This window comes from Canis aureus, chromosome 4 (genome assembly GCF_053574225.1).
Source record: "Canis aureus isolate CA01 chromosome 4, VMU_Caureus_v.1.0, whole genome shotgun sequence".
NCBI classification, from domain to species: Eukaryota; Metazoa; Chordata; class Mammalia; order Carnivora; family Canidae; genus Canis; species Canis aureus.
Window position 1 is genome coordinate 75,315,496 of NC_135614.1, and position 13,672 is coordinate 75,329,167.

At 44.5% G+C, this 13,672-nt stretch overlaps 1 protein-coding gene across 19 annotated transcripts in view; it reads right to left on the reverse strand.

Annotated features, from left to right (window-relative positions):
- Positions 1-2,924: 2,924 nt before the first annotated feature.
- RAI14 (retinoic acid induced 14) overlaps positions 2,925-13,672 on the reverse strand; it is a 138,295-nt gene continuing 127,547 nt past the window's right edge. For all 19 annotated transcript variants that reach the window (XM_077896259.1, XM_077896268.1, XM_077896271.1 and 16 more), the window contains 5 exons: positions 12,568-12,686; positions 10,385-11,917; positions 8,699-8,848; positions 5,364-5,429; positions 2,925-4,800 (listed from right to left, as the gene is read on the reverse strand). In XM_077896259.1, coding sequence (XP_077752385.1) covers positions 4,723-4,800; positions 5,364-5,429; positions 8,699-8,848; positions 10,385-11,917; positions 12,568-12,686 — 1,946 coding nt within the window. In that variant the 3' untranslated portion in view covers positions 2,925-4,722. The remainder of the gene's footprint in view (positions 4,801-5,363; positions 5,430-8,698; positions 8,849-10,384; positions 11,918-12,567; positions 12,687-13,672) is intronic.

A 13,672-nucleotide genomic window follows, 5' to 3' on the forward strand; every position in this document is an offset into this window, starting at 1 on the left:
TAAGCTTATTTAAGGTCAGCTGATTAGCAATCTTAATTCTATCTGCCAACTTAACTTTCCTTTGCCACTTAAGATATTCAGAGTCCAGGGATCAGGACATGGACCTCTTTCCCGGGGAGTGGGGGGGTTTGGAGGGGGGAGCATTATTCTGCCTCTCAGTGTGTTTTAACTTGACTTAATTTGCACAGGTTTAAAAACATCCAGAAGTGACATTGGGAACACGTACTACTGATCTTTCTCCTGTTAAAAGCTTACATTATTTGGCAGTGTCTTGCTCCCTTCTCTCCCCTGTGCATCTCCCATTTATAATCTGGTACATCCAGTACCAGTACACAGTATTTGAATATACTGTTTCTTCCCATTTTAGGGCTTGGTTTATAATGAATGTGCAGTAGTGTCTTCCCTTACACTGACTTTTTTTTTTTTTTTTAAAGATTTTACTTATTTGACAAAGAGCAGGGTGAGTGGTAGGGAGAGGGAAAAGGAAGCCCAATGTGAAGCTTGATTCCAGGACCCTGAGATCATGAATTGAGCTGAAGGCAGATGCTTAACCAACTGAGCCACCCAGGTGCCCCCCTCCCCTCACCTCTTTCTCTTAGAGATTTACTCTTCAGAGGAGGCTTTCCATCTGCTGGAACCCATACTAATTGCCATACTAATTGCCTCAACCTTTGGGCTCCTATGGCTTACTTATGGCAACCACCATAGTTGAGCGCTTGTCCTCTGATTGTTTCACAAATATGCAACTCTCATGCTTGAGTTCTTTGCCCTGAGCTGAACAGAAATTACCACTCTGTGAATTCTTTGGTCTGTTGCTTTGCTCAGCCCCCTCTTTGCCTTGCAGTCTGCCTTTTAACTTTGCTCACAAAGCATCACCCCCGTCTTTGCTGGATGGTTTCTGCTGCTGTCAGCATCTAGCGTTCCAGTTATGCCACATTGCACAGGGTTGTGCTTTGACACATTCTGGGAGCATTTCCCCCACACAGCATGTCATGTGTTTATCTGAAGTTGGGTGAGTTTAATTATTAAAGGCTTTGCAGTCTGTCTTCAAGTTTATGTGAGGAAAACAAATTGATGAGTCTTATTCAACCAATGTGAAGAAAAAGGCCATTCTTTCTCACACACTGTGATGACGCATATACTAGTCTACTTTTTTTGCATTCTTGTATCACATGATGGATGCTATTGCATAAATGGGCAATTTGAAAATTATTCAAGTAGCGCTCATGTGAGCATAAAGACATTTATACATAGGACATCATCCCATCATTTTAGGGCTGTGAAATACTGGAAGCATCGATAAGAAACTAATAAAACAGCACAATCATACTATGAAATATTATGCAACAGTTAAAAGGAATTAGGTGTGCTGACAGAGAACAATCTCTCTCCAAAATACTTTAAGTAATTTTTAAAGTAAGCTCTCCCTGCAACATGGGGCTTGAACTCACCACCCCAAGAGTCACATGCTCTACCATCTGAGCCAGCCCAGTACCTCTTAAGTATAAAGTATGGTCCAGAAGAGTGTATAAAGTACACTTCTATATTTAAAGGGGAAAACAAAATACATGCCTACAGGTATATACAGACATAGAATGTCTCAGCTCATCCAAGGAACTTAATAGCTGTTGCCTCTGGAGAGGTGAACTAAGGATTGGGAGGAGAGAGATTTATTTTCAGTTTAATTTCAGTTGACATCTAGTCCCCAAAGCTTGGAAGTTTCTTTTCATACCCCAGCTCTGGCATGAAGCATTTCTTTCCATCTAAGAAGCCTGGTTTGGATGTAGCTTGGTTAACTGCCCAGCCGAGTGTGGTGTTTCTCTGAGAAATCAACTTCTGAGTTGAACTGTTGGCCTCCATTGAAGTAAGTTCTGCTCACAGGGTGGATGCACTTGATAATTTAAAATAGTTAATAAATTCATATACCATTTGCATTATTTTCATTAAGTTGTCTTTTGTCTTCAGGGTAGGGGAGGAAATTAAAGGTCCAATTAAGCATGCATGGTGTGTAGTGATGAAAGCTGAGTAGAGGCAGGAGAACCAAGTTGAGTAAAGGAAGACGGCCCATTGTATTATGATAAAGAATGTTACTTAAATAACGGCAACCATTTTATTGTCGTTTGGTGTTTTTTTTTTTTTTTTTTTTTTTTTTTTTAAGATTTACTCATTCATTTTTAGAGGAGGAGGGAAGTGCAGAGGAAGAGAATCTCTCCAGCAGACTTCTCACCAAGCAAGGAACCAGATGTGGGGTTCCATCCCACAACCCATGAGATCATGGGCTGAGCCCAAACCAAGAATCAGATGCTTAACTGATTGAGCCACCCATGGACCCTGTCATTTGGTGTTTTAATTATGATTCAGCCTGTGAAAATTCACCCTAATGAGTTTTTTTTTTTTAAAGGAATGAATTATCCTTATAATATGATAAGAAAAGGTATTTGATTTTTTTTTTTTTAAAGCATGGGCATGTATTACCTTTTTAAAAAAGGAAAAGGAAAGAGAAAAAAAAATCTAATGGAAGATTTTTTTTTTATTTTCCTACTGGAAGATTTTAACTACTTAAGAAGACTGCAGACAACCGAGAGGCAGTTTTGAATTGAAGAGCCATGATGCAGCTGCCCACTAGGCGACGATGCTTGGGGTTCAATTGCTAATCAGCTGACTTTAAACAAAGATTCTTCTGGGTTATCTGGGTGGGTATGATGTAATCAGAGGGGTCTTCTAAAGTGGAAGCAAGAGTCAGAGTCTGAGATTAAAGATGCTAGGAGGTGGCAAGGAGGTACAGGTAGCAAGAGACTGTGGACCATTGCCTGCCACTGAGTTTGACTGGGACGAAAAACACCCTCACACCCAAGCGCCCCTGACCTGATCCTCAGAAGCCATATACATATGCTCTGAATGCACCAAAAAACCAACCACAGAGATGCAAAATGAAACAGAAGTTTATTTTCTGCAATACCTTCTGTAAATTACAAAGGCAAAATGCTATAAACTACAGCATATAACTTTTCAATATTTAACCAGAGTACTTATAATAATAAATATGCATCCTGAAACAAGATAAAAGGCTACACTTTGCCAGGCATCCTACAAAAATGTCTCAAGTTTTATACTCTGCAGCATTTCTGCGCGGGGGCAAGAGGGGGGGCGGCTGCTTGTATTAAGTGCTGTGACAAAAAGTCCTTTCACATTTCTTTGGAGCATTTTCGAAATTGCTGAACTATAAACAACTTAAGAAAAGTAACACCAAGCTTGAAAGCCATTTTTGCTTTGCTGTCCTTGGTCCTCAGCCAAGGCAGATGAACACATCCTCCGATATAGCCAAGCACCCTGTGCGCCCAGGCAGCCCTGCGGTACGTGGGTGCGGTCAGAGCAGGCCTGCACTTTTAGTTATATACTCCGGAGATGTCTGCATTCAGCTGGCATCCCTCAGTAAGGACAATGCCGTAAGGAAGCTGCAAGCAAGTTCAAATATTTTTTAACCTGAAAGTAAAGTGAACAGAAATATCTTCCCCCACGACTTTTGCTATGCACCATCACATGTACCATATTAGGATTTCAGCGTCAACGGTGGAAAAGCGGTACCAACAGTCCTTCCAGAGAGAATTGTTGGGCGCCGGTAGAGCTGGGGCATTCCCAAATACTTCGTGGGTAAAAGGACGATTTAGTATCTTCAGTTCTAAGGACACAATGGCAGAGGGTCTAGGAGTACTGGTGGCAGCTCATGTTGAGTTTGGAATAGGAATACCTAACTACCCTTGGCTATAGCTGAAAACTCTGAAGAAAAAGTTAATGCTTTAAAAAAGTCGCAAGCACGGTTACCTAAAAATACTCTGTTAATAGAGTCTAATGTAAATTTCACTTATTTAGGGGTTTAGCTATGAAAACATCTTTAAGAGCCAATAAAAAATATTGTAGAGAGAAAAAAAAAACATTTCTAAAAAAATTGAGGTTAAGAACTATGAGGCATTTCTTTTGGCTGTAAACGCACAGTCTACCGTCCCTTGTTGAAACACAAACGTCCAGATTCCTGAGCTTCGCCCATAACAGCAGGAGGCCAGTTTGCATAGAAAATTTGCACTCTGTCAACAATTTGCTTCAAAAGAACTCCTAAGGACAATTTGCTTTTGTTTTCCCACTTCGTAGTTTAGTGAAGAGCCCTCCTCAGACTGTGGGACTGGCAGGCAGGGGCGATGAGCTATCTAAGGCAGATGGGGGGCAGGATGGAATCAAGAGTTTGAAAATCCACAGGATATCACGATCAAGGCTCTTAAGCGGAAACCACCTAACGAGCGCCATCCTAATTTGGTCGTGTTTTAGGACTGGAAGCCCAAGGCAAAAACAGCCCCCCCTGGTGCTGAATGGCACAGCCTGAGTGGAGGGACAAAAGCAACATGGAGCCGGGGAACCCCCTCAGCTACCAAGGAGGGTGCCCAGCCGCCAGCACCAGGACCAGCCCCTGGGTGTGGCTGACCCCAGCTCCGGGATCTGAAGGGATAATAGGGAGTGTCACCCTCTGCTGCTCTGAAGTCCCTAAGCGGTTGTGAGGAGGACAGTCTTCTCCAGGGCCCAGTCCTCAGAAAGCTGCCTTTGGAAAGGAAAAAGCTCTGCTAGGCCACGGTGTGTACCACGGGGGAGCACAATGGCAGTGGTTGCCGACAACTCCAGATCTACCACGAAGATGGACAACAAGGGGGGCAGTGTCCTGCTGAGGGAGCCATTTTACTTTTTCTGGGACTGGTTTTTACACATGGTAAGGATTTGCTTCAGTACTTTCTGGACGTCTTCATCCATCTGGCCCTAGGGAATTCAAACAAAAGACAATCAGTAGAACCTAAGTTGAGTGCTGGCTGTCTCCCCAAGGGAATAACCTGGCTGGGATGAAGCCCTTGGCTTTCCCCCCCAGATCTTCCAATGGAATGTTAGTCCTATGGATTCCCACATTTCTATGAGGGGCTGAGAGAGATGGCCCTGCTCTTTTCCCTCTGGATGATGATGAGGCTGGGTCTACTAGGGTCGCCAGCAAAGGGTTTCTGGGTCTCAGCTGCCAATGTGAGCCCAGCTGGCCAAGCCACCAACAGTCATGGGGTGAGAATGTGCTGATGGCTCCGAGAATATGGGCATGCCTGAAAATAAAGTCTGGGCTGCTCCTCCTAGTGGGGGTAGCAGCCACATCCTCCTCCATTTCTCAACAAGTGATGAGGCTGTTCTCCATAAATGATGTAAAAAGGCATTTTAAAGCTTCTCAAAGAGATTCTCCTTGAATTCTCATTTGTTCTGCTAGTTTAAGGATGGGAGTTTGGGTGACATCTGATGTAGTATTTCTTCAGGACACCCAGGTACTCCACAGGCTGTTAGCATACCTGCACAGCATACAGAAGATGCATTCTGTAAACAGATATGACCTCCTGGTGTTGTTTCTTGCATTCCTGGAAAGAGACGATTTGACACTGTTAAGAGCTTAGGAGACCTTCAAGGAACAAAATCTCAAAACTGTAAGAAAGCTGTCACCAAATGCTACCCAAGTGATTCCCTCCACCAAATCCTAGCATATGAGGCTTTCACAATCGTGGGCTCACTGAGTTGTATATTTCTGAACACTTGTTACTATTCCTAGGGAAACATCTGCCAGTATTCTTAGGGGAAAAGCATCTACCTAGTTCCTATTTTGGTATGTCAACTCTAGAAGAAAATTCATGTAAAAAAAGTAGTTATTATATAATCCTACCTTCATTTAAAAGTGTATGTATACATAATTATGCAAATATATAGATACATTCACACAAAGTAAATAGTGTAAAGAAACATATCGAAAAAAAAAAAAAAAGAAACATATCAAATGCAAAAAGTGACCATCTCAGAGTGGTTGGCTTATGGACAATTCTTATTTATAGAAACTTTTCAAGAGTCTTCTGTATTTTCCAACTTCCACACAATAACCAAATATTTATTAATTTTTAAAATCTATTCTTTTAAAAGGAGTTACTGGTGTCTCATTCTATAGCTAGTCATATAGTCCCCAGGGAGTTCAATTACTCAACTCTCAGTGTACCCAGGAGATACACGAGGGTGGTGGCACCAATCTCAACTGGTTCCTCAGGACCACTGTTTGTGCTTTTATTTCTCCTTGTTGAGCTATTATTCCAATTCCTCTTGGTAACTATTTCAAGAACCTTCACTCAGCTCCAAACCCTTCTAAGAAGATGGTTTTCCTCCTATTTCATGATGAAAATTGAGACTATCATATATAGACCACTTCAAAAGTCTACAAAAGTCCATCAATACCCCTCTCACCTGCTTCTATGAATGTCAGAACATGAGGTATCCTTCCTATTCAAGGACAACCTTTGAACTTCAGTCCTTTGAAGGTCGCGCTATCTGAAAGTGTGCTTAGGACCTCCCTCCGTGTTGTTTCCTCCCATCTTTGGGACATCTCCACTCAGTCATTTAAAATTTCATCTCTGATCAATGTCCTCCTTTCCATCCCTGTTTCTGTCATCACTTAGATGACTGCAATATATCCACGTGCACAAGCCACTAATGCCTCAGTCTCACAGTTCCCCAGTGTTCACCTCCCTGACTTGCTGCCCTCCTTTTGGCCATGTACTCTCACGGTCGCAGCCCTGCCTCTGTCATTACCTCTGAAATCTCATAAGAAAGCACCTCACTGGGGTAAGCCCAGGTGGCTCAGCAGTTTAGCGCTTGCCTTCAGCCTAGGGCATGATCCTGGAGACCTGGGATCGAGTCCCACATCGGGCTCCCTGCATGGAGCCTGCTTCTCCCTCTGCCTGTGTCTCTGCCTCTCTTTCTCTCTGTGTCTCTTATGAATAAATAAATTAAAATCTTTATTAAAAAAAACGAAAGCACCTCACCCTCTGGTCACCAGCTCCTACCTGTCCAGCAAATCTGCTTAAGGCTTCCCCTTCCCCCACCTTCTGCTGTGGTCCTTCAGCCTCCCAGGATACCTGGCTACTCGGTCACTTCTCTAGGGCAGCCTACTGCAGTCCAGATTCCACCCCACCACTCCATTGGGACTGTCTTTGCGAAGACTGCCAAGGGGCACCTAAATGCCCCATCTCAGGCCTTGCTGCCTCCTGCCTATCCCTTCGAGATTTGGCACAAGCATAAGCATCACCTCCACCAGTGGATGCTTACCACATCGAGAATATGGAAAGGCACGGAGTATAAATTCACTGAAGGCAGGGACTGTGTCTTATTCCTGGTATAATATTAATTAAATGTGTTGAAAATGGTAAAAATGATTATATAAACCATTAGCACTTTACAAGTCTGTGATAACTGCTTCATCAGAAAAATGACCTGCAGAACACACCAGAGACCATCTTCTCATCCCCGATCATTCCTTCACTGCTAGAACTGATAACACAAACTAGCTGGTTGTGTACTCTGTGGTCAGCCAGAGTAAACCTGAGTTCACCAGGATCATGTGTGTACTGAAGAATTCACACAATCCACCTGTTGGTAAATGGAAACTAGAGTGTCTAGGACAGGCCAACCCTTGGCTTCACATGGAAAATGCAACATACCTGTGTCAACTAAAACCTTAACAAACATTGTGGTAGGTGAAATAATGGCCCCGCAAAGATGTCTACACTCCAGTCCCAAGAGCCTGTGGAATGTTACCTATTTGGTGAAAGGGACCTTGTAGTTGGATTAAGTAATCCCTTAAATGAAATCACAAGTTTCCTTCAAAGAGAGAAGCAAGGTCGATGGTAGAAGGAGGAGATGGGAGGACAGAACCAGAGGTGGAGTGGTATGAAGGTGGAGGTAGGGTCCATAAGCCAAGGGATTCAGGTGGCCTCTGAAGGCTAGAGAAGGCAAGGAAACAGATTCTCCTCTAGAGCTTCTTAGAAGGAACCAGCCTGGCTGACATCTTGACTTTAGTGAAACTGATTTCACATTCATCATCTCCAGAAATTTTTTTAAAAAAGATTTTTATTCATTTATTTGAGAGAGCATGTGTGTATGAGTGAGCACAACAGGGATGGTGGGGGTAGAGGGGTAGGAGGAGCAGAGGTTGGTAAGGGAGAAGGGCAAGTAGACTCTGCGTGCTGAGTGTGAGCCCCACGTAGTTCCACCCCAGGATCCTGAGATCACTACCTGAGCCGAAAACCAAGAGCCGGATCCTTCACTGACTGAGCCACCCAGGCGCCCCAATCTCCAGAATTTTAAAAGCACAGATTCTTGTTTCAAACCAAGTTTATGTCGATCTGTCACAACAGCCATATGAAATGAAAGGACTTTCCCAGGTAAAATAAGCAGAGGGGCCAAGGAGCAACTCAGATGCACAGATGCACACCTAATCAGAGATCCCTGCCCCTAATAAGAAAAAAATTATTGCCACTGCCAGAGACGATAAAGACTATGATAGAAAAATGGAGAGGAGGTAAAAAGTTAGTGGATGAGTAAGCACGAAGCCTGCCCCACTGTCCTGCCAACTCCTCCCTTCTCAGAGATGCAGGTGACCCCCCTCGTCGGTGATGCCCGGGAACGCCACCACTTCCTCCTCCTGCCCTCTCCCAAGGTGGCTTCAGTCAACTGCCCTGCAGAGCGCCACTCCGACAGGCTGGGACTCTTCTCACCCCTACCCGCACCCCCTCCCAGCTGAGCTGGTGTGGAATCGGCCTCGCCCACCCCATCCCCACCCACAGCCGGCAGCGGAAAGAAGTCCACTCACAGCCAGCTGGTTCTGGAGCTGCTTGACCTGCTGCTGCAGCACTTCCAGCTGCTGACTCTGCCTCTTGGATGAGCTCGTGGAGTACGAGAGCTGTGACAGGCTGTTCAGAGCCTCCTTCAACTTGGTGACTTCCTTCGACATCTCACTGATCTGGCAAGAGAGAAGAACTATCAGCGGGAGAAACAGTGAAGCAAAATTCCAGAGTTCGAAGCCTCCAACACAGCCTCTGGGACTCGAGACTTTGGAACAATTTCTTTTTTTAAAAGAACCCCATAATATGAAATAGGTAACAAACCCACATGGCCCTCTAAGGCCATTACACTCAAATGAGGGCCCCGGATTCAATCTTGTGCTTTGATGCATGAGGGTAACAAAAGCTATGACACGGATTTTCTTTTTTACTCTGAAAGGGGGTATTGCTGAAAAATATAAAGCTGAACCAGGTTATCAGGCATTCTTTATCTGGAGACAGCTATGTCTCGTTCAGTAGTGCTGACACGGGCAATCGGGAGTAAGTTCTAGGAGCCCTGATTCCTAGACATCAGGACATCTTGCTTTAAAGTAAACACAACCCTCCCTGCAACCTGGCCTCTGCCTTCCCACGTCCTGCCCCCCTCTTGGCTTTGGAAGCTCTTTTTGTAATTTTCATTATATTAAAGGAATAAATGATAAACAGTGGTCTGATGGGTGCCATTCAGAACACCTGCCCTAGGGGACCAGGGATACGGAGTGGATTCAGGCCGGGACCTATTGTGAGCCTCCCTTTGTTTTCCTCCTCCCTCCAAGCCACACCCAGCCCATCTCTCATCACCTGCTCCCACTACCCTCCCCCATACGCCTTGGAGGAGAGGGCCAGGGAGGGCGGTTCTCACAGTGACTCAGGGCAAAACTCATGGAGCTCAGGGAAGCAGGATTAAGTCTAGGAGTATTTGAGTTTCCATATAATGGAAGAATCTGCCTGGATCCCATGAGTTCAAGTTCAAGATGGGTCACAGAGGCCTCTCAGTTTTTGGGTTCACTTCTGATCCCTGCCACTTGGCAGTGCTTCTGTAAAATCATTTTAAAAGGGAAAACAGGGGCAGCCCCGGTGGCTCAGCGGTATAGCGCCTGCCTTTAGTCCAAGGTATGATCCTGGAGACCCAGGATCAAGTCCCGCGTAGGGCTTCCCGCATACAGCCTGCTTCTCCCTCTGCCTGTGCCTGTGCCTCTCTCTCTCTCACTCATGAATGAATGAATAAATAAATAAATAAATGGGAAAACATGTGCTACATATGTGAAAATGCTTTAAGGGGACTGATAGAAGATCAATTTTTTTAATTTTTAATTTTTTAAAAAGATTTTATTTATTTATTCATGAGAGACACAAAGAGAGGCAGAGACACAGGCAGAGGGAGAAGCAGGCTCCACGCAGGAAGCCTGATGTGAGACTCGATCCCCGGACTCCTCCAGGATCACGCCCTGGGCCAAAGGCAGCCCTAAACCACTGAGCCACCCAGGCTGCCCCTCAATTTTTTTTTTTAGAACATGAATGTCCAACCTACTAATCTTAACGTGGCCGTGGGGACAGATGGAGTCACGTGCAGAGCTTCTGCGCCTTCACAACAGGCCAGTGCTAACCAGCGCTGGACACGTTAACGGCGGTAAGGGTGCTAGCTGGAAACACGACGGCAATGGAATCTCACCAACCTTCTTGTCTTTATCCTCCTCCAGTCTGGAAGAGCTCTCCGACTGTCTCTTCAGCTCGGCCAGCTCTTCCTGAGCGTGCTGGAATTGCTGCCGGAATTCATGGGCTTCCTGCTCTTTGGCTTTGAAGAGAGCCTGAATATTCTCCTTTTCCCTTTTCATCTGGGAGACCTCACTTCTGATCTGGGCAACCTCCGAATGGGCCTTCTCTTTCTCTTTCACCGAATCCTTCAATTTGGAGGCCAACACGCTCACTTCGCTTTCTAACGACGACTGGAGCTTTGCGTAGGCAGACCTGGGCACCATGGCGTCGGTCATCGCGGCCTTCTCTTCCTGGAGCTGCTTCTCCAGCTTTGCCACTTCTCCTTCCTTGCTTGCGAGGTGTTCTTTGAGACCGCTTATCGTTTCCTCCATCTCTTTGGCAGTAGCCCGCAGCGTGGTTATCACTTGCAAATGTTCTGTGATGGAGACAGAGTTCTCTTTCTGTGCGTCCACCAGCTGTTTGAGCTGGGTCAACTCACTCAACACCTTTGAGTACTGAGACTTCATTTCAGACAGGGCCTCTTCTGCCTTAGCTCTGGATACGTTCGTCACTTGCATCAGTTTCTCATGCTCCGCTTTATGGATATAGTCGGCCGTTACGTCTTCTAGAGATTTCCTCTTCCTATAATCCTCCAGCTCGGCCTGTGCTTCCTTGTACAGCTGGGACAGCTCGCTCACCTGTTTGTTGAGTTCATCTATCATCCTGTTCATGGCCTCTTTCATGTCCTCGGCTTCGTCGCCGGCCTCCTGTGTCATCTGACTCTTGAGGGCATCTTTTAATTTCATGATTTCTTCTTGGGCCTCTTGGTACTTCTCAAACAAAAATGCTTTCTCCTTATTCATGTTCTCAATAACAGAGCAATATGAACTTTTCATTTCCTCGTACTCTTCCACAGGAGGCTTAATCACCATACCTTTCTCCCTCTCTATAAGTTTTTCTTCTAGCTCTCTCACTTTTTCTTTATTTCTCTCACTTTCTTCTACTGCGTTCTGGAGGTCCTGCTTTAGCACATCTATTTCCTCCTCGGTGATCCTTAGCTCCTGAAGACGCGAGTAACTGTCCACACTTTCAGGCGAGACGAGGCCCAGTTTCATCTGCTTCTGCACGTTGAGGACTTCTTTCATTGCCTCCTCATACTTGCTCTGGGTTTCTTTCAGTTTCTGGCTGAGGTCAGAGCCGTTCTCGGAAATCTCTGCACTGTTTACATACACTGGTTCCTCCCTTCTGGACTGGAGCTCAGCCTGGAGCTGCTGCTTCTCTGCTTCGGAGCTCTCCAGTCTTTTCTGCAGGTCTTGCAAAATCTCTTGTAGTTGCTGAATTCGGCCCTCACTGTCGAGAGTGGATTTACTCAAGGAATGTGTTAAGACAGATGGAGATGATTTGGAGTCTGGAGAAGTTTCATTAGGTTTGCCCAGGGGTGGAGCCAAGTCAGTTTGAGTGGAATGGTAGGAATCAAAGCTCAGGTCTGCTTCAGCCTCTTTGGGTGATTTGGCCTGGGGAAAAGGCAAGAATGAAATGGCACCAAAGATGTGGTCAGGTGAGCAAGCAACTGGAAGGAGAGAACAAATCCAGAGCTTACGTGTGGGAGAGCTGCAGGGTCACTTTATGTGTACTCTTGCCCCACAACAAAATATGGCCTGATACATGAGGGTTAGATTAATGACACTAAGCTTATTCTGTGCTCTATCAGGACAGCTGATTTGTACCACTTTAAAAACACAAGATTTGTTTGGACTCCAAAGCCTCTGACTTAAAAATTTTCCTTTGCTTCTCCTCTCATTCCAGTTGCCAGAAGGGGCAATGGGCTTTATACAGCTACTTATTTAAATTCTTAAATCTGCTGAATGATCAGCTTTACTAAATGAATGGTTGATTATACGCACACACACACACGTCATATATAATATACACTAAGTATATAATTATATATAATTTATCAATTTAGCAATTTACAGAAATCGAATTAATGAATACCTCTCTCAACAAACAGGTAATCTGAAACTATGAAATGCTTATGGCTAACTATATTTAAAAAGGAAGAAATTAATGGAGATGTTTGTAACAAAATATCATCTGACTAACCTGAAAAAATCCAATAGTCTGACCCTATAGAAGAGTCTGTGGTCACAATCTCTATACCCACCTGTAATTTATCTTGTAATTCCTTATTGTGTAAGGTAAGAGAAGCGACTTTTGCTTGCAACAAGACAAGAAGATCTTGCTGGTCAGCTTCAGAACTTACATCCAACAAGCTATCAGCACCTTGGAAAAGGGAAAAGCAATTTAAAATAATATTTAAAAAACCAGTATTTCTCTGACCTTTAACTAAGTCACTTTCTAACCAGTCCAATGCTTCTTCCTGGTCCGGACTATGAATGAAAGCCCCTAGCAGCTGGGAGATGAACAGTAATTCTCAGGTCCTGGAGTTTCCTTACTACGGTATTCCCAGCACAGGACTAGATGCCTGGATGTGTATAAGCTCATCTGAAAACTGATGGATCTGGGGTGCATGGGTGGCTGGCTCAGTTGGTTAAGCGTCTGCCTTTGGCTCAAGTCATGATCCTGGGGTCCTGGGATCGAGCCTCACATCGGGCTCCCTGCTCATCAGGGAATCTGCTTGGGATTCTCCCTCTCTCTCCATCCCTCCCCCAACTCATGCTCCCTCTCTCTTCTAATAAATTAAAAAAAAAAAAATCATTAAAAAAAACTGATGGATTTGCTCATATGTCTTCCATTCACCTGATTAAGTGTCTGTCATATCTTAGTTGCTTTTTGTTCCTCCCATGCCTAATAAGTCCCATTTCTGTGAGTCCTTTTAGAAATATGCTGGTTCACTTCTTATCCCTATCACCATGACTCCAGTTCAAACTTTATCACCTAGCTTGGAAACCCTGCAAATAGCCCTGTAACAAAGCTCTCTCTCTCTCCTCTCTGTAGTAAAAATATAGCCTTGCCCCATACTGTTAGGCTAATCTTCCTAAAACATGCTTTGATAGGGTCATTCCTGTGGTTCAAGTGCTTTAATCACTCTCTCTCCAAAATTAATCTCCAGATTCTTTACTTTGGGTTAAGGCCACCATAATCTGGTGCCAATGTACTTTTTAGGTGTATGATCCATGATCTCTAGTTGATCACATCTTCCTCTATATTCTCAACACAGGGATGCTGCTTTAATTCTTCATGTATACGACTGCCTTCATAGCATCTCTTTGGTTAAGTCACTTGTGCATCTTTCAAGACCCACATCA